This window comes from Xiphias gladius, chromosome 10, assembly GCF_016859285.1.
Source record: "Xiphias gladius isolate SHS-SW01 ecotype Sanya breed wild chromosome 10, ASM1685928v1, whole genome shotgun sequence".
Lineage (NCBI taxonomy): Eukaryota > Metazoa > Chordata > Actinopteri > Istiophoriformes > Xiphiidae > Xiphias > Xiphias gladius.
Genome location: NC_053409.1, coordinates 10975927 through 10994793, shown reverse-complemented (window position 1 = coordinate 10994793; position 18867 = coordinate 10975927). Strand labels below are relative to the sequence as shown.

The following is an 18867-nucleotide window of genomic DNA, read 5'->3' as shown; positions in this document are numbered from 1 at the left end:
ATTACGATCGGAAATTGGGTGGTTTTGCCTTCAAAATAAAACGCTGACCATACGTATTTGGATAACTCAGCTATGATTTAAGTTAGAAAAACTTAAATCTTTAAAACTTAAACTTTTTCTAATTTAAGTTAGAAAAACTTAAATCTTTAAACTAACAGCCGCAGTTAGTTTCAGTTTAATGGTCTGTTGATACCCACAGTTCGATAGCAGTTGCGGTTTAACTCACTTACTGTGTTGTTATTGCTATAGGAACTGTTGTTCTTTCACGAGTGGTATTATTTCTTTGTTTTTCCGATCCAGTCTTCCAAATAAATATAACCTTGGTATTATTTTTTATGTATTAAAAGTTTAAAAAAAAAAATCGGATTTCAGTTGCAACCACAACGCCTTGAAGTTTGTTTATCGGCTTTATTCACGGTTTAAGAACTGCTTCTTTAAGTAAAAACTTCGTTGGCCAAACCCTGCCTTGATCCCATATTGGAAATGGATTTAGCTCTCTGCATACTTCAACCGTACTATACCATAACCGAATGTACGCATTTGTTTTAATCTGAAAGTTTTGACCGGATGCCGTAGCTCAGTAATGCTGCCCGTCTGACACTGTCCAGCGTCTCACAAGTGAGCGAAAGCTCGGGGGCCGTAGCAATTTGAGAGCGATGCCATCCGCATACCGTACAGGAGTTTGATCTGCCACAGTTCTCATCTTCTGGCAGGTTAAAAGGTCGTGTGGATGACGCCCCCCCCCTCCTCCTCCTCCTCCCTCACCAACCTAAGAAACACCAGAGGACGCGAATCTTCGAGTGTGTATTGATGGAATAAAACCAGGTAAGGTATCATCCTCAGCCTATAGGTGGTCCACAACGGTGCAACAGTGTATCAAGATGCGAGACGCGGCGGTGGTTACCGGCGTCATCTTTGTGTTTTTCTCGTGTCTTTTACTCGCCACTGAAAGGTGACTAGTCCAGCTGTGTCCCCTGGTATGTGTGTGTGTGTGTGTGTGTGTGGGAGGGAGGGTCGCAGCGCAAAGTAACGTTGCTGCACCGTTCCTGTCGCTATTTCATATCGTTTTCAATCACAGTGTGCCGATGCACAGTGCGGGCTGGCGAACTGACAGTAGCATTCTGGTGCCACAGTCTGTCGATCCACCCTGTTCCCTCTGAACCGTCTTGCTTCAGACAGAAAGAAGGGGACAAGGCTGTGCTTGGGGGGGGGGGGGACCAAAACCCTCTGTTGCAATCAACCCGCTTGAACTCAGGATTGCAGTTTTAAGGCTGTGTTTGGACCACATGGACTGCCCCCTATGTATTGTGAAATCAGTCTGATAATTGTTGAATAAAATCCTCAGACAGTGTGGAAATAAAGGAAACTTAACACTGGATTACTGTGCTGGTAGACTTCGCAGGCATGTCGGTCACTGCCTTAAATAGCAGAGAGGGGAGGATGAGAGGTTAGGATGTGGGTTCAATGAGTACCAGATGTTTTTGTTGTGATTACCATTGTGCAAATACTGTAAAAAGGTTTTAAGGTGTAGATGAGGCTTGAATAATTATCTCTCACTCAAGCAACACATGATCCTTATGTTAACATATGTTTAAGGTGAAACAAGACAGTTATCATCCAGTGCTCAAAGGTTGAAATCTAACGTCACAGTAAGTATCCTCATTTCATATCTCCTTTCTAAATCTGGCATACCAGGGGAAGGAAAACAAAATGAGTCGAAAATTGTGTAAACTGGTCCATGAGGTTGAATCTGTTTATTTACTCATTTGCTATTGCTGACATACACGGCCCATTTGTAGGAAAACAAAAATGTATTTCCCTGCATAAGCTTTGCATATGTGTCAGAGGATATTATACCAGTAGATCTTCTCTGCATGTTCACAAGTGTGGAGGCTGTACAGTAGCAGTGGGCTGCTGTGTGGGCGGCTTAAGCGGAGGATCCTTGTCCTGCGTGCAGTGAATCAGCCTGCTATTAGCAGTACATGTGGGAGCTCTGGCAGACAAGGTCGGCAAAAGAAAGTTGCTTATGTTTGAGGAGGGCACAAAAGAATGCGCCAACATTTTTTTCCCGTTGCTGTTGATCTTTGACGTGGCTTGACATGTCACCCAGATGTCTGTACATGAACTAACGATCCGTCTACTTGGGGTCAAATGAGGATTTTTAGGATTGAAACGGAAATTTCAAAAGAGGAACATGAGCTGTTTATATTGAGCCAAATTTCCTGCCCTGGGAAAGTCCTTTCCTTCCCCCCGAAAACTTCCTGAGCCATCCTGGGGAGTACAAATTATAGCAAACATCACAGACATCTCACACACACACACACGCACCTCATTCCTTGCTTTACAGGAAGAAGATTCCATTCAACTAAACTCTCAGTCCTTTTCAGCAAACCCCACAGGCTTCACAAATGTTTAAAGACTGAATATTCTCCAGGTCGGGAGCGTCAATTCGCAACTTTTTGTCCCCTGCTCACGCTGAACAGGACAGCACAGTCCACTCCCGAACCAGAAAGTGTCTTAAGTGATTGCTGGGCATAACTCTTTCAAGGCCGAAAGGGGACAGGGAGCATCTCATCCATTTTGTGGCTAATGAACACAGCTCTTTGAAGAGTACTGAGAAGGCCTATTGTAAAACCACCATTGTCTGCCTGCTTGCTGCCACGGTAACACTCTCACACTGGTAGCAGGACTGAAATGCTGCAGTCGGAGCTGACAAATGCCTTGCCAGACTATGTAAGGGGGAAAAAAAAAAAAAAAAAAAAAAAGGTCTCATTTTGCTTTGACTGTGCATAGAAATCCAATTTGTTGAATTTTCCACAAGTCAGTACTTCTGTTCCCGGCGAGTTACCTTTTGAAAAGACAGAGATGCGAGACATTTGCAGACAGCTTGTACCCGTGTTTTTAGTTTACCCAGCTCCTAACGTGTTGATCCAAAACGAGGCAGCAAAATAAGGTTAAGATTCCCGAGTCGAGTCTAACATCGTCTAGATGATAAGAGTTATAATTCCTTCCAGTCTGGCTCACCTAACAACCTTTTCGCAGAGCATTGTGTTTGTTCGTGCTCATCACTCAATGCCTTGTCTGTATACGTTATCCTTGCCAAGTGTGAAATCAAGAACAGGAGACAGAAGAAGCTCTCACACTGTTCATTTATGCTGGACCACCTAATATCACAACTGCAGAATAGAGGGAAAGTATTTTTAGGCTTTTAGAGAAGGTTTTCCCCTTTTTTGGTCCGAGCCTTATCCTGTTGATTTTATTAGACTGTGGGAACGTGGTTATACTTGTTAGTTACGTACAATGCAGTGGCTAATTTTTAGAAGCTCTGGGATTAGACAGGTTCGTACAAAAGGGGATTGTTCTCTGGGGATTCTATATATTCATATTTCAGAAGTGTGCCTTGTCAATGTACACATTGTCTAATGCTTATATCCCCATGAAATACATTTACTTATATTGTAAATTACAAAACACACTGTCCAGACAAGACTGAGCCTGGCTTTGTGCAGAGTTTTGATGAGCTGATAGCGAGCCTCTTCTCTTTCAAGCAGGATTTAGTTGGAATGTTTTGCAGCGCCGGGCATGACTGGACTGCTGACATATCTTTTACTCATCCACAAACTGCAGAGCTATCATTTCCGATTCTGTTTTCCTTTTCTGACTAGGCCTTGTTTTGGCCTGCTTCCTGTGCTCTAGATAGCAATGACGACACTGTATACTGGACAAAAATCATTAGATATCGGCGCAAACACACACCATCTGCAGTCCAAAACAAGCTGAATGTTTTGCGGATAACGATTATATTAATCTGCACCAACAACACTTTTTCCTCCACAGTCCTACCAGCCATCATGTCAGGGAAGTCAGATGGGAAAAGGAAGTGGGCGGCAGTCAGGGATCGCCTGGGCTCCTCGCAGGACTCTGATACCCAGCAGGAGGCCAACCTGGAGAGTGCCGACCCAGAGCTGTGCATCAGACTGCTGCAGGTTCCCACTGTAGTCAACTACTCGGGCCTGAAGCGTCGCCTGGAAGGCAGCGACCAGACATGGATGGTCCAGTTCCTGGAGCTGAGCGGGCTGGATCTGCTCCTGGAAGCCCTGGACCGGCTCTCGGGGCGTGGATGCTCTCGCATTGCCGATGCCCTTCTGCAGCTCACCTGCGTCAGCTGCGTCCGGGCAGTCATGAACTCCTCGGCAGGGATCCACTTCATTATAGAGAACGAGGGATACATTCGGAAGCTCTCACAAGGTGGACTACACTTGCATCGGGCTTTTAATGTTGGGAAACATTGTTACATACTGCACATTTTTCTTCATATAATGTCATGTGATTCAGACTCAAATTAGCGTTGCTTATGAAAAGAGTGGCCCAGATGATTTGGAAAATACACGTTCCAGAACAATAGATAGTTTGGAAATTTAGATCATTTACAGGAAAACCATCTCACATTTAAGGAACTGAGGCGCCGCTTACTTCTTACATAGCTTATTATTCAACATTTGTAATATTATGTTAAATTGGTCACTTGACTCGATGGTTCTCTGACTCACTCTAACTCACTCTAGTGAGCTGAATTTCCCGGTCATGCACTCAGCTTTTTGTACAGATACAAATCATTAAGGGCTGCTTCAGGACATCCCTAAAAACGTAGTGTCACGGTGTGTTGTGCATATTGGACTTCCCCACCTTCGAACACAGAGGGCAAAGTTCAAGATGAGTCGCAGTAAAGGCAGCGAAAACAAAGCATCCCGCTTAGGTCTAGACACAACGGGGGAAGAGCAGAGAGAGGGGCTTGCTTTAAGAGGAACAGATGGGAAATATGAGCATTCTACCGGTATTAATGCGTGTGATCATGATGCTCCACAGCCTTGGACACTTCCAACACCATGGTGAAGAAGCAGGTGTTTGAGCTACTGGCAGCCCTCAGCATGTTCTCGACAGACGGACATTGCCTGGCTCTGGATTCCCTGGACCATTACAAGGCAAGTGGGAGACGATGTTAAAGACTCGTTTTTCTTTTTGAAAAGTTTAGTCTCTGTGGGATTTACCTCACATGATCTTAGAGCATCAGTTTGAATAATAAATCCCTGAACAATGCCCTCTAGTGGCGGGTTGTGTGTACAAACATTATAATTATTGCCGAATCACAGTCTTCCTCAATGACACTGAGTTGATTATATACACTGACCTTGATTTCCCCTTCAGGGCGTGAAGACACAGCAGTATCGCTTCAGTGTGATCATGAACGAGCTGCAGGCAACAGATAACGTCCCTTACATGGTCACACTCCTCAGTGTCATCAATGCCCTCATCTTCGGGACAGATGACCTCAGGCAGAGGGATAAGATGAGAAAGGAGTTTATCGGTGGGTTCTCTATTCGGCTGCTATTTCACAATGAATCCGGAGTCTAGAGTCACATCATGAGCCAGGTCACACCGTGGTAAATTGTTAGCGCAGCAGTGTTTCCCCTCTGTGCTGGAAAGGGAAAGCAGAGGGGAAAGCAGGCCATCAGCAGGAGTTCCATTACAAATATCTCTGTCACTGGGTCTGACTAAGAATAGGTCTAATTAGCCTCCTTCTCGCTTTGACAAAGCTAAGCAAACCTCAATTGTAAAACATATTCATGCAATTTACAAAATGACTAGTGACTATTGAAAGTTCCAGTTTAAAGAAAATGTCATCACTCTTACACTGATTAAATCACACTATCACACTTTGGGTGATATGCCATCTGAATGAAACTCACCAGCCATCCATGCATCCATCTGTTTTCTGTAGCAGATTTAACCCACTTTACGGCCAGATGAGTCCCAGCATGTAACCAGACACAAAAAAAAAAAAAATCAGGATAAACTCTGGCCTGATGGTAACACCCAGACTTGAACCCTGGACCTTTGCCTTCTATGAGGCACAAGTGGTAACCACTGAGCTACCAAGCTGGCTGAGAGTCACCATTCCTGATGACATGAAATACAGCAGATTTGTACAAGCAAGCTTTCCATGCAGCGTGAACAGTAAATGCACACTACTATACTTGAGATAGGTTGACAAATACTGTACCTCACAGTCGCAGCTATATAAACCCCTCCTACATTCATTTAAACGCCATCCACCACCTTGGACCAATCACTCATCTGATTGGCCACTCCTCTTTTGTGATTGCTCACCTGTGAAAAACTAACATTTGCCACAGTGAAGAGATGTGTGACCCCTTTTTAATACAAACTTTCTCAAAAACTGATAATTTAGTCTTGTGATACTCAGAGCTCTGTTTTATTGTCTTGAAGGGCTTCAGTTACTTGATATTCTGCCAAAGTTAAGGTAAGCCTTTTCTCTGTTGTTCACATTTGATTTTGTCATAAGTTTTAAAGCAGATTTTTATACAATAAATTAAATGTTGAGTGTTAGAGGTTAAAGTCCATAATCACTGCAAGTAGAATAGTGCTTTTAGGAAAAGATGTATGCAATTTGTGTCCATTCATGACAGTTATTTGAGCAAAGCTCCTTGTCATTGCTTTTTTAAATATGATGATTTGCCCCCATCAGTGATCATCTGTATGTGTGTGGTGCGCAGGGAGCAGGAGGATGAAGACTTGATTATTCAATGTGAAGCTTTCGAAGAGGCAATGGCTGAAGATGAGGAGGAGCTGCTGCGGGTGTATGGGGGCATTGACATGAGTAATCACCTGGAGGTCTTCACTACACTCTTCAACAAGGTGAGAACTGGCTATCTGTCTGGCTTTATCATCTCCTGCTAAGAAGAACTGATTGACTAAATGAACTGACATTTTGTCACCAATATCCCACAACAGATAACTTTTATTATCTTTCTAAATAATACAGTTTCTTGGATTAACTTTTTGTGGCACTGGCGCACATTAGACTTAGGTATGTAAACATGACAAGCGTTCCTAATTGTCCACATGCATGTGTTCGTGTGTGTGTGCGCAGGTGAGCAGCTCTCCAGCCTCTCTCCAGCTGCTGTCCATCCTGCAGACATTGTTGGTGCTGGGGCCGAGCCGCTCTGACATCTGGCTGGCTCTGGAGGCCGTCACCAACAGAGCCATACTACTGGCCCAGGACTGTGAGTCAGCACTGAAGCAACAACACAGTCACTATAGGTCAACACACTGAAGAGGCTAGTTGCTAGCTAATGGCCTCCTGTGAGTGATTGTGTGAAGGGGGAGGTATTATCTAGGAAAATGGAACACAGCGATTCAGTAGAGGTTGCTGTGCATACCTGGTGTCAGGATGGCTAAAAGCATTTGATTTAGTGAGAGAAGTAGTTTCAAACGGGGTTCGTGTGTGTGTTTGTTTTGGATTTGTGCTCCAGCTCAGATGGAGTCCTGTGAGAAGATCATGCAGCGGCTGATGTTCTCCAAAGGCAAGAGCTGTGAAGGTCATCATGAAGTGGACGGGCAGCTCGTCAGAGTGGATAAAGCTGTGCAGACCGTTCTGGACAAAGAGGAGCCAGACAAAAGCCCAGCGTCTTCTCAGAAGCCACTCTGTGCCTCTCCTCCACCTCCACCCCCACCGCCTCCTCTGCCCCCGAGCGTGACTGGGCCCATGCTCCAACCTTCTCACCATTGTCCGCCCCCACCACCTCCTCCTCCACCACCGCTACCTGGAGGGCTTAGTGGTCCTCCGCCACCTCCTCCTTTACCGGGCATGCCGCCTCCACCACCACCACCACCACTGCCCTACGGTCCAGGCATACCACCACCACCACCACCCCCACAAGCCCTACCAGGGATGGGCGGCGGACCACCACCACCACCTCCATTACCTGGCATGCCACCTCCTCCTCCCCTAGGCATGATAATGGCTCAGAGTAGCCAGTCTCTGGGGTGCGGTGCACCCACAAAGACGAACCGATTTCCCACCCTGAGGATGAAAAAACTCAACTGGCAGAAACTCCGCACTGTTACTGGTGAGTGGATAAAACCTTCTTGTGAAGGCTGGAATCATTTTATACATGTAACATACACATCTGCCCCAGCCGAATCTAATTTCAAGTGTGTCAGACCGACTTTGATATATGCTAAGACTTAAAGGTAAAGACAGGTTTGCCTCCATCTATAATACCAATCCATCAAAATAGTGGGGATGGGGATGCAACATTGATGTGAACAGCGCTCCATCTGAAATCTCAACAGACCAATATTTCATAATTTGGGTGTCATTTAATGTGGGGGTTGCGCAGGATTACGCTGAGTTTTGAGGAATAGAGGGAACGTCGCTTTTGAAATGAGTTTCAGCCATGGTGGGGTGTTGATACAAAACAGTCACATGAGCTCATGACAGGTCGCTTTCTTCCTCCACACACCCAGATGGTCACTCCATGTGGGCCTCGGTTCAGAAAGAGCCGCCTCCTCGGGAGCCGGACTACAGCAGTATCGAGCAGCTGTTCTGTCTCCCGGTGACCGAACACAAAGACAAGGGGGCAGCTGCTCCTGTCAAGAAGGAGCCTAAAGAGGTATGCTTGGTCAACACTCGACATCGCTCCTCAGAGATGTAGCACTCAGGACAAACACACCTGATTATCAAAGCTGAATAATCAATATGCCTCTCTGCCTCCTCCCTTTTTTCATTAGATTACATTCATTGACCCAAAGAAAAACTTGAATGTGAACATATTTCTGAAGCAGTTCAAATGGTGAGATATAACACATTATTTTTGATTTGTTTTTTTTATAATACATTTTAGGCTATTTTACAGCTCAATATTTTTAATTTTCTCTCTCCAGCACCAATGAGGAGTTTGTAGCCATGATCCAGAACGGGGACCGAACTAGGTTTGATGTAGAGGTGCTGAAACAGCTTCTCAAGCTTCTACCAGAGAAGCACGAGGTGCATCCTAGTAACACTTCTGCATTCTTAGCTATAAAAGCTGATGCATGCTTATCTGCCAAGCAAGGGCACACTTGCATGTCCTGAGTCACTGTCTTGTGCCTTTCTTTTTTTTTTTTTTTTTTTTTTTTAAATGTAGATTGAAAATTTGAAGTCCTTTCAAGGAGATAAAGATAAGTTGGCGAAGGTTGACCGCTTCTACAACTCCCTCCTCACTGTGCCATGGTAACTTTCATCTCCAATTCGTCTTTATTAATTCTGTGCGTGCTGCATCCTGGATATTCTCAATCCAATTTAAGCAGCCATATTTGGCTCCGTACTCAGCTTGCTCTCTCGCGCGTCTCTGCAGTTATCAGTTGAGGATTGAGTGCATGTTGTTGTGCGAGGAGACTTCATCAGTGCTGGACATGCTCAAACCTAAAGTCAAGCTGGTGGAGGAAGCCTGCCAGTGTAAGTAAACCGAAGGTCTTCCGCCGAGTTTTTTTGCTGAAATGACTACGTTTATTTATAAATCGCCACTCTTTACAATAAAACTAACCAGATCTAACTATTTTCTCAGCTCTCAGAGCAAGCACGCTCATGCCCAGTTTCTGCAGGCTCATCCTTGACGTGGGAAATTTTCTCAACTATGTAAGAACCTCTTCCCCTCATTTATATTTGACTTAAGCTGACATTTAGACAGATCTTGCATTTTTAATCATTGATCTGCTTCCAGGGAAGTCACACAGGGAACGCAGAGGGGTTCAAGATCAGCTCTTTGCTCAAGCTCACAGAGACCAAGGCCAACAAGAGCCGCATTACGCTGCTTCATCACATCCTGGAGGTACACAAACTGGTTCACAGCTGCCATAACTTTTTTTTTTTTTTTTTGTTTGGTTTTTTTTTTTTTTTGGTTTTTTTTTTTCCCCTTGGTCACGAATCTGTTTAATTACCCCACTGTGTGGCCTGTTTTCCAAAGGAAGCAGAGGCAAACCACCCGGAGCTGTTGGCACTGCCAGACGATATAGCGCTCTGTGAAAAAGCGGCAGGGTACAGAAACCTTTCACACCTACTCAAGCTCATGTTGTTCGTGATCTGTACCAGACATAACAAAAGGTTTCACACTTTGTCCCCAGAGTTAATCTGGACTCTGTTCAGTCGGAAGCCAGTGCTTTAATAAAACGACTGAACGAGACGGCCAAGAAGGTCTCCAACTCTGTGGAAGAAGTTAAGGAGCAATACTCAAAGGTTCTTGATGTAAGATGATAGTCTCTGCTTTGCTTACAAAAAGAGCCAAAACAGACTACTTGATACTGTTTTTGGCGGCTGGATCCACATCCCAGATGCCTTTCCTTTTCTCTGTTACAGGGAAGTCTGGAGGCATGTCAAGCTTTAAGTGAAAAGTTTGCTGAGATCAACGAGCAGAGGAGTGAGCTGGCTGTCTACTTATGTGAGGATGCTAATCAGCTGTCACTTGAGGAACTCTTTGGAACCATGAGGACTTTTCGAGAACTTTTCATCAAGGCACTGAAGGTCAAGGAAGATACTTTGTTGGTGTTAGTCATTTTGATTATGCCTTTTTATTTACTTCATTGTCAAGTCTTCCTCTTTTTTGTATGGGAGTGCTGATGTCTTTGGATCCTTATACTGCGAAAAGCTGAAAAATGTTCCTATTTCCCTGCCCAAATGATACAAAGACAAACTGCTGTATACATTTTGTACGTAACAGTGAGTAACATCCTTTCTTTCATGATAACAGGAAAACAGAACCAGGAAAGAGCAGGCAGCCAAGGCTGAGAAGAGAAAGAGGCAGCTGGCAGAGGAAGAATCCAAGAGACAGAAGGGAGAGAATGGAAAAATAAGTAAGCTGTGAAGAGCATTCTTTTCTTTCACAAAGTTGTAATTTGAATAGCACGTGTTTAAGCCCTCTTCTTCCACCTCTTTTTTTACCAGTCAAGAAAGGCATTGTGCAGCAGAACGACGGCTGCATCATCGACCACCTCCTGGCTGATATCAGGAAAGGTTTCAGCCTAAGAAAGACCAGGCCAAGGTGCGATTCGGAAAGCCCCCCTTCTAGTGAAATGCGTAGCGATACCTGCCCACCTGGTAAGGACAAGAGACTGTGGCTCCCATCCGCAGTTCCCAGCTCCGCTCCTGAGCCAATTAACTTCAAGCAACAATGCCGCCTTGCTGCTTTTAGCTAGGCTCTTTTGTTTGTAATTTAACACCGCTCACGTCTCACTAAGCTAGCGCCATTGCGTTGTTGAGCTACTTTAGCCTTTGTTTACATGCAGAGCCTTTTACTGTCATGCATTCCTGCTCACTCTAAAAATATCATCCCATTTCAGAAATAATAAATGTCCTATTGTATGGCTTCCATATCAGTGCTACCTACTTCTCCTCCTCAGGATCAAGTGTGAAGCCTGCAGACGAAGAAGCCGCTCCCACCAAGTCTCAGGCAGAGGGTCACCAGGCCAACACAGGCGAAGTGAACGATTTCATCAGCCCACCAGAAGGGACTCCATCAGCACCGCACAGTGGCGTGTCAGACGGACCAGCTGTACCTCTCAACACACTCCCAGGAGAGCCCGCCCTGACAACGCAGCCACACCTGGAAAGACCTGCGTCGCCGCTGAAGGGCCAACGCCCGCAGGAACCTGCAGTACCGTCCCTAGATATGACACAAGCTGTGCCTGAAGTTGAAGGGGAACGTCAACCAAGTCAAGCCACAAATGGCATTTCATTAGATTCAGCTGAGACCAGTGTCCTCAGCCCATCCTCTCTCTCAGATTCTGACCTGCTCGTGGCTCTGTTAGATGGCACTTCCGGCCTGGTACCGGAGAAGCCGATGGCTGAGCAACCAGCGAATGTTCAGATCAAGGAATTTCCTTTACCTAACACAGATATTAATGTGACACAGAGTAGTGAAAGCAATACAGAGGGAGATGGGAGAGGCGAAACTAATAATAAAATAAGCCATTTAACCGAGACAGTAGGACAAGAGAAGGGTGAAGAGGAGCAGGAATCCATTACAGCAAGAACGTACGGCCAAGATGAGCTTGTGAGTCACAAGCATTTGGAGCCTAAAAGCAATGTGACGACTATCAGTGAGGGTCCATCTGACGTCCCAGATGGACTGGAACCAGAAGATCTGCCCGAACCAAAGAAAAAGCAGACCCTCTTTAAACGAAATAAAAAGAAGAGTAATCAAGGTAATCTATCCATTAACTTAAATAAACATTATGTTTGGAATGCTAGTCTCTTGATGTGTTTTAAAGGGAAATCCTTATTTGTTCTGTTTTTATTGCATTTTGCATTTTATATTTTATGTATGGGCTATTTTAGTATATGTTCATGAGTGTTTGGTATGTATTAAAGAGTATGGATGGCAGTGTGTAGGACTTGATTTGCAGATTTAATATTGAATGGATTTAAAACTCATGTCAGTTTGTTTGAATGCTCTGTTTTCCGTTCTGACTCCCTGAAACACAAGGTAACAGTGGGAAAGGACACACTAAACATAAAAAAGGCTGTGTGTTGCAGTGAGGTAGGTCAAATCGATGGGATGGCAAACTGTAAGCAGGACCATCATCCTAATGAACTCAATCACCGTCGAAGCTCTGTCACAAATAACATGTCATTTGTTGATCTAACTGGAATCTAGATTTCATGTGTCTGTGTTGTCCAGCTCTTAACACGTGCTGTCTTTAACACTTTTCCAATTGAGTGGTTATCAAACCAAAAATCTTAACAGTCTTTGACCCAATGCATGTGTCTTGAGGTGATTCCAATGTCCATCAAACCTGCGGGAAAATAATCCTAAAAATACTACGATGTAAATTTTCCTTGTTCAGTGGTCAAGTCTAACATCAGTGCTTTGATCTCAAACAGCATTGCAGTTTGTGACGTCATCTTGAAGTCATCGTGGACTGAGTTATTTCATGAAAGCTGTCACTTTTGTGTCTTCTCTTTCCATATTTTCTTGTCCATTCCCTAAATCTGCAACTGGGCCTGTTTTTTAATCTTTTAACAAAACATGTGTGCTTCCTGTACAGTGTGCTCTGTTGATCTGACTCTGATGAAGGATACTATATGTGCTGTAAATGCATTAAAAATGTTTTTAAAATGTTTTTAAAACTTAAAAAAAAAAAAAAAACGGAACATTTTAAAGCAGATGTAGTCGTGTTCGCACGCCAAAGAATTTCTCTGCCAAGTGCCTTGAGCCAACACTTTTTAGTTCTTAATATAATAACTTTAAATAAATACTTTAATATCTTTAGAAATATTTTGATTCTATTTATTCATTTTAGCCTTTGTTTCCCTAGGTGACTCCAGAAAAAGGAAAACGAGAGGAAAAAGAAAATGTTAATTTCACAGAGGAGCTCTGAACTGGAAGGAGTACGGTCTATTTTATTTTGGGAGACTACAGGAATATTGGCTCCTTCAAGACGACACGGGAGTCTTCCTTTTGCAATGATTTGTTTTTCCCGACCAAGAAGGGTAAATGCATCTAAGGCTGTGTAAACATGTCACTTTATGTAAATGAATTGCAGTTTTTTTTTTTTTTTTGGTGTATATGAGTGGTTGGTCGGAACTATTCAAAAAAAGTTGAATATGCTTTGTATGTTTTGTATAATTGTTGTAATAAGCACTGGATGTGTTTTGCTATCATAACCTCTATTTACCTTTCAGCACGTGCAGAGAGAAAGATGCAGTGTTTGATGCAGGATATTTCATGTAACACATCAAAACGAAATTGCTTGGAAATAATGTCTTAATTTCTCTGCATATTATTCAAATGATCTCTAACAGGGAATATAAGGGCAGCATATAATGGGTTGTACCTTTTAATGTTCAGTATATTTTTAATAAATTGAATTAACTGTTCAGTTGTTTGTTTGTTTTTTTCATCAGCTTGTTCGACACGGGTGGTGGTAGTGCGGCGACAAATTCAGTTGGAAAGTCGCTCTTATACAGGCTACCCGCGGCAAATGTTACCGCAGGGTTGCGGCGGGCGACCCCGCACTCATGCGCGCCCGGCGGCGGCTGGGCTCGGGCCGTCGGCCCCGGAGACAGACCCGCCCGAGCGCAGCCACACGCACTTCCGTGCGTCTGCCTCTGACATCATCCGCTGCGAAGTTACAGATATGGCAATGCCACGGTCGGCGGCAGCTCAGTCCTCCCGAGACGGACGGAGCAGAGCCACCGCCGGTCATGTCGCTCACCTGCTCGGCCAAAGACCACAAGGGCACGAGTCAGCCCCCCGCGGTCGGACAGAAGCGACCGCGCAGCGACGCGGGGAACAAAGTGACGGTCGTGCTCGGTGCGCAGTGGGGAGATGAGGGCAAAGGAAAGGTCGTCGACTTACTGGCGACTGAGGCCGACGTTGTCTGCAGATGTCAGGTAAATGTCTGGATCCGAGATTTCAGCCGAGCGTGCACAGGCTCGCGTCCTCGTACTATTGCCGAGTGCCATTTCTGCGTGGATTCATGAGCTCTCAATGGAACCTGTCACTTACCGGCGGCCTGGTAAAGCGCAACAGGTGCTCAGAGGGGGAACACTCATACCTCTAGGATTTCGGGACTACTATGTGTTAGCTGGGGAACCTTTAGACTGTTACAGTAAGCCACATTGAGTACCTATGTACTGCGCACTCATGGAAATTCTCAACTTTCATTCAACCCAAACTTTAAAACCTTTTTGCAGATACAGAACTCAAGTCTCATTATTATTTAAGTAAGTATAAGTACAGCATACAAGGCTCAATCCTCTGTTAACTTTTGTGGCCACCCCTGAACCTGTTGTTGCTCTGCCTGATCACAAAGCTGATCACAAAGACATCGCGGAAGGGAAGACTTGAGTTTGAGATGCATTAAGTTCACAGTAAGAACGGCCCCAGACAGGTCAGATTCTTGCAGGAGAAACATAACGCTGGGCAGAACTCAGAGGTCACTCCAGCACCTGGGCACACAGTGAAACCTGCCAACAGTTGCTGTGTTGTACTTGCTCCACTGACGGGACTGGCCCCCTGTGCTCTGGAGGCTCGAGAGACCCACCCATTAGGCTGAGGTCACATTCTCAGGGTGGACTGACATGTGAGAAGGCCAGGTCTCAGCCAGGGGGAGCAGAGTGGAGGATCCACCAGCACCAGTCGAGTCTGTTAAAATAGATACTGGAAAAGCTCGGAGAGGGTGGCTTATCACCGTCTCGGGAAAAGAAGACAAGACATGTGCATGCAGCTAAATCGTCTCCGGTGGTCCGGGGTGTTAACGTCGTGCTGTATTTGTTCATATTGTCATCAGAACACTGACACTATCGCATGGTCATAGGATGTATCCTGCTTTGATTTACAGGGGGGCAACAATGCCGGACACACGGTGGTAGTGGATGGCAAAGAGTACGACTTCCACCTCCTCCCAAGTGGAATCATCAACCCCAAAAGCACGTCGCTCATTGGTAAAGCCTTCAATCTTTAGTCTTTATACTGAGAACATCATTAAAAGTATTACTCTAACTGAGTCTACTGTCAACTCTTGCTTTGCTGTTGTAGGTAATGGAGTGGTCATACATCTACCTGGCCTGTTTGAGGAAGGGGATAAAAATGAAAAGAAAGGTATTTTAAGGAAAAAATACGCTTTACATATAATGCACTAGTGTAAATTCAAATTAGTGTTTACTCACATAGATTTGATTTCCATTCTCTGAACAGGTCTGCGAGGCTGGGAGAAGAGACTGATTGTCTCGGACAGAGCTCACCTCGGTGTGTACAGTTTATGAAACTGTTTACAGAGGTTTACTTTATTCAATTATATTCAGCCAGTATAAATAGGATATTTTTTAAATGTGTGTGAAGGTTGCATTTCATGGATTTGTTTGCCGTCCCTCCGCAGTTTTTGATTTCCACCAGGTTGTCGATGGCTTGCAGGAAACTGAAAGACAAGCACAAGAAGGAAAGAAGTAAGGGTAGGGAAGGCGACGAGGGTAGGAGAGGGTTCAGAAAGAGCCAGAGATCGCCCACAATTCTGCCAAAAGATCAGAAATACATGAGTGTGTCTTTACAAAAATTACGCATCCACAGTAATTCCCCTGTTTTATAATGACAGCATTGGAACAACCAAGAAGGGCATTGGACCTGCATATTCTAGCAAAGCATCTCGCACTGGCCTGCGTGTATGTGACCTCCTGGGTGACTTTAAGGACTTCTCTACCAGGTAGAGATGACAGGAAAATGGCAAATAAGCTCACAATACCGTCACGCACAGTTGTGACATGATTCACGATTTCCTTTCCTCCCAGATTCAAGAACCTTGTCCACCAGTATCAGTCCATGTATTCGTCCTTGACGGTTGACGTTGAGGACCAACTGAAAAAACTCAAGGTAGACATCAATGAAACTGATACTGACGTGAGGCCTTATTGTCATTGCCTCCAACAATACAGCAAAACCTATTTCCGTTTTCGTGTCTCGCGCAGGAATACGCTGAGAGATTGCGGCCGATGGTGAGAGACGGGGTCTATTATATGTACGAAGCTCTTCATGGACCTCCAAAGAAAATTCTGGTTGAAGGGGCCAATGCGGCTCTGCTTGACATTGACTTTGGTAGGGTCAGCAGCGAATAAACGGATTTGGTTTTCTTTTATTTGTAACTTTTTGAAATGTACATGCGCTTTTGTGGATCTGGGAAGGAGTGTGTGCCGCGCTAACATATTAACATTATTTTTCTCTTTAGGCACGTATCCTTTTGTGACATCGTCAAACTGCACAGTGGGCGGAGCATGCACTGGTCTTGGAATCCCTCCTCTGAATATTGGTGATGTGTTTGGCGTGGCAAAGGCCTACACCACCAGGGTGGGAATCGGAGCTTTCCCCACAGAGCAACTCAATGTAAGGGCTTGATTTTACTTGAGTAAAGTACTGGGAGTATTAAGACATGCAAGTCACACGTTGTAACATGTCTTCTTTGCTTCTTATTGTATAAAGGACAGACACATGACAAGTTATGTAACTTACTGATACTGAGTTCAACATGTACAGTTTGTTTCCGTTAAGGGGGATGACTTAGAGGAAGCAGGGCTGGTGGAGGGGGGCGGGGGTTTACATGCTTGCTGGCAGAGTGCAGCTGTCAAATTTTGTTGCAGACAGGCTCAAACACTCTTTTCCTCTTATGCAGGTCACATGTTCACAGGGATAAACTTAGGGCCAGAGTCCAGGCTTCAGGATATATTTACTGTGTGTGCTGGGGTTATATTACTTGTCACAGGAACTGACCATAGGGACATAGGTCAAGATTTTAAAACATTATCTCCCAGCCCACGTGATGTTTCATTGTACTGAACTGTTTATATAACTAGTGATTGTGTATTTTTAGGTTGCGGTGGGATTCCTGAATGCCTGACATCGTTTAAGTTCATAAATAAAGTAACAGATAAGGATGCTTTTTCCGGTTTACTGTAGGCAGTAGGAGAGCTGCTGCAGACGAGGGGTCATGAGGTGGGCGTAACCACGGGAAGAAAACGACGTTGCGGCTGGTTGGATCTTGTCATCGTCAGATATGCTCACATGATCAATGGCTTCACAGCGTGAGTGGCTAGAGCACTTTAAGGAAATCATAAGGTGTTTTGTGGTTGTTACGTTTTTTTTAATATTGAAGCACATTCACCCTACAAGCATGCATTTTTTTGTTCTGCACCATCTCACAATGAGAAACAACACATGGTAAACAGTTCACCAATGACGTGTTACTCTCCCTGCAGTATTGCTTTGACAAAACTTGACATTCTGGATGTGCTGGATGAAATTAAAGTTGGAGTCGCCTACAAACTCAATGGAAGAAGAATTCCCCATTTCCCAGGTAATTTAACAGAAGAAACCGTATATGCCTTATTTGGTGACGTTTGTGTGGGAGTGGCTGTCAAGACCCAACACTGATTTAAAGATCGGCAATAACTGATTTCTTTTAATCACAGCCAACATGGATGTTTTGCACAAAGTGGAAGTTGAGTATGAGAAGTTCCCTGGCTGGAAGACAGACACATCTGCGGCCAGGAAGTGGACCGACCTCCCAGCCAAGGCACAAAACTACATCCGCTTCATTGAGAACCACATTGGAGTTCCCAGTATGTTTCACGCAAAATAACCACCAGACACCAATGAATGTAAAAAAAAAGCTGAAAACTATTGTCAGCACTTGGCATGAAGGCCTCCAAACCAAAATAAACAGTAATATTTAGAAACTGCACAATATCTATTATGTGGTACTGTTTCACTTATCAGAAATAGCCTCGGTTATGACTTGTACAATTTTGTCCACTTTTCTAATCTTTCTCTCTATTTCTTTCTGTCTCTTTAGTCAAGTGGGTCGGTGTTGGAAAGTCCAGAGAGTGCATGATCCAGATGTTCTAAAAGGAAACCTTTACCCCCCCTTGATGGAAGCACAGACAATGTGGCATGAGAGGCATCTTCTCATCATCTAAAATTATCTTCTCCTCGTTAGTTAATAAACAAAACATCTATAGAGCCATTGAGAAGTGTTGGGTATGTTTGTTTTTTTTTGCAGCAATGAAACACTTGTTTTTTATATTATTACAATTATTAGAGTTCATTAAACCATATTTGTCAAACTATAGCCATGTTACCATTTAAACCAGAGCAAATGTTTTCAAAGAAAAGTTAATAGATCCATGGCTGACACTCTGTAGATCATTCATCATAGTGTTTTGATTTCTGGGGCCAATCTTGTCTGCAAACCAAACATGATCATTTTGAAGCAATAATTCATAAACCATACACTGTTAGAATTGTGTGTATTGGGACTGTGTTGATTATTACTGTAAGTCATTTAAACTTTCGAAGAAAATCTCGTGAATACCCACTCATTTTGTCAAAATCAATATGAGAGAGAGAATGTGCACTTTTCCTCCAGCTGTCTAATTCAATCTCCAGATTAATCTCCAGCTATTGATTTCTGAAATTAAAAATCAGAAAAACTAAAAAAAAAAATCTCACTGCAGCCCGTGAAGGCAGCATAATGTGGGGG

At 44.1% G+C, this 18867-nt stretch overlaps 3 protein-coding genes and 1 long non-coding RNA gene across 6 annotated transcripts; 3 read left to right on the top strand and 1 right to left on the bottom strand.

Moving 5' to 3' along the window:
* Positions 1-633: 633 nt before the first annotated feature.
* Positions 634-6326, top strand: inf2 (inverted formin 2). Its single transcript, XM_040137191.1, has 5 exons — positions 634-825; positions 3838-4248; positions 4867-4982; positions 5206-5365; positions 6289-6326. Exons 2-5 carry the CDS (start codon positions 3852-3854, stop codon positions 6324-6326), a joined length of 711 nt encoding a protein of 236 aa, XP_039993125.1. The 5' UTR covers positions 634-825; positions 3838-3851.
* LOC120795344 lies at positions 1740-5844 on the bottom strand. Of its 2 annotated transcripts, XR_005708231.1 has the most exons (4): positions 5748-5844; positions 5189-5476; positions 4833-4967; positions 1740-2271 (listed from the first exon to the last, which is right to left on the bottom strand). It is a non-coding gene; the product is annotated as an uncharacterized LOC120795344 (long non-coding RNA). The 2 variants fall into 2 exon arrangements; XR_005708230.1 differs by lacking the exon at positions 1740-2271 and having other exon boundaries at positions 4258-4967.
* On the top strand, positions 6206-12221 carry LOC120795332 (inverted formin-2-like). Of its 2 annotated transcripts, none has more exons than XM_040137180.1 (17): positions 6206-6322; positions 6576-6717; positions 6953-7085; positions 7335-7931; positions 8332-8477; positions 8596-8657; positions 8749-8851; positions 8991-9076; positions 9201-9301; positions 9411-9481; positions 9567-9674; positions 9810-9880; positions 9967-10087; positions 10199-10363; positions 10590-10692; positions 10784-10936; positions 11239-12221. In XM_040137180.1, exons 2-17 carry the CDS (start codon positions 6628-6630, stop codon positions 12186-12188), a joined length of 3060 nt encoding a protein of 1019 aa, XP_039993114.1. In that variant the 5' UTR covers positions 6206-6322; positions 6576-6627; the 3' UTR covers positions 12189-12221. The 2 variants fall into 2 exon arrangements, with proteins under 2 accessions (XP_039993114.1, XP_039993113.1); XM_040137179.1 differs by having other exon boundaries at positions 6210-6322; positions 6548-6717.
* Positions 12222-13848: 1627 nt separating this feature from the next.
* adss1 (adenylosuccinate synthase 1) lies at positions 13849-18358 on the top strand. Its single transcript, XM_040136308.1, has 13 exons — positions 13849-14233; positions 15184-15286; positions 15381-15443; positions 15540-15590; positions 15721-15787; positions 15934-16041; positions 16127-16208; positions 16304-16430; positions 16561-16715; positions 17286-17410; positions 17585-17682; positions 17798-17947; positions 18181-18358. The coding sequence occupies exons 1-13, from the start codon at positions 13859-13861 to the stop codon at positions 18231-18233; spliced, it is 1557 nt and encodes a 518-aa protein (XP_039992242.1). The 5' UTR covers positions 13849-13858; the 3' UTR covers positions 18234-18358.
* The last annotated feature ends 509 nt before the right edge of the window (positions 18359-18867 follow it).

Coding starts and splice junctions, on each gene's coding strand:
- inf2 (XM_040137191.1), top strand. CDS start 3,852: ATGTCAGGGAAGTCAGATGGGAAAAGGAAGTGGGCGGCAGTCAGGGAT. Junction 4,249..4,866: donor CATTCGGAAGCTCTCACAAG/GTGGACTACACT, acceptor GATGCTCCACAG/CCTTGGACACTTCCAACACC. Junction 4,983..5,205: donor ATTCCCTGGACCATTACAAG/GCAAGTGGGAGA, acceptor TTTCCCCTTCAG/GGCGTGAAGACACAGCAGTA.
- LOC120795332 (XM_040137179.1), top strand. CDS start 6,559: ATGTGTGTGGTGCGCAGGGAGCAGGAGGATGAAGACTTGATTATTCAA. Junction 8,478..8,595: donor TCAAGAAGGAGCCTAAAGAG/GTATGCTTGGTC, acceptor TTTTTTCATTAG/ATTACATTCATTGACCCAAA. Junction 10,693..10,783: donor GGGAGAGAATGGAAAAATAA/GTAAGCTGTGAA, acceptor TTTTTTTACCAG/TCAAGAAAGGCATTGTGCAG.
- adss1 (XM_040136308.1), top strand. CDS start 13,859: ATGCGCGCCCGGCGGCGGCTGGGCTCGGGCCGTCGGCCCCGGAGACAG. Junction 15,591..15,720: donor CTCGGACAGAGCTCACCTCG/GTGTGTACAGTT, acceptor GTCCCTCCGCAG/TTTTTGATTTCCACCAGGTT. Junction 17,411..17,584: donor ATGATCAATGGCTTCACAGC/GTGAGTGGCTAG, acceptor CTCTCCCTGCAG/TATTGCTTTGACAAAACTTG.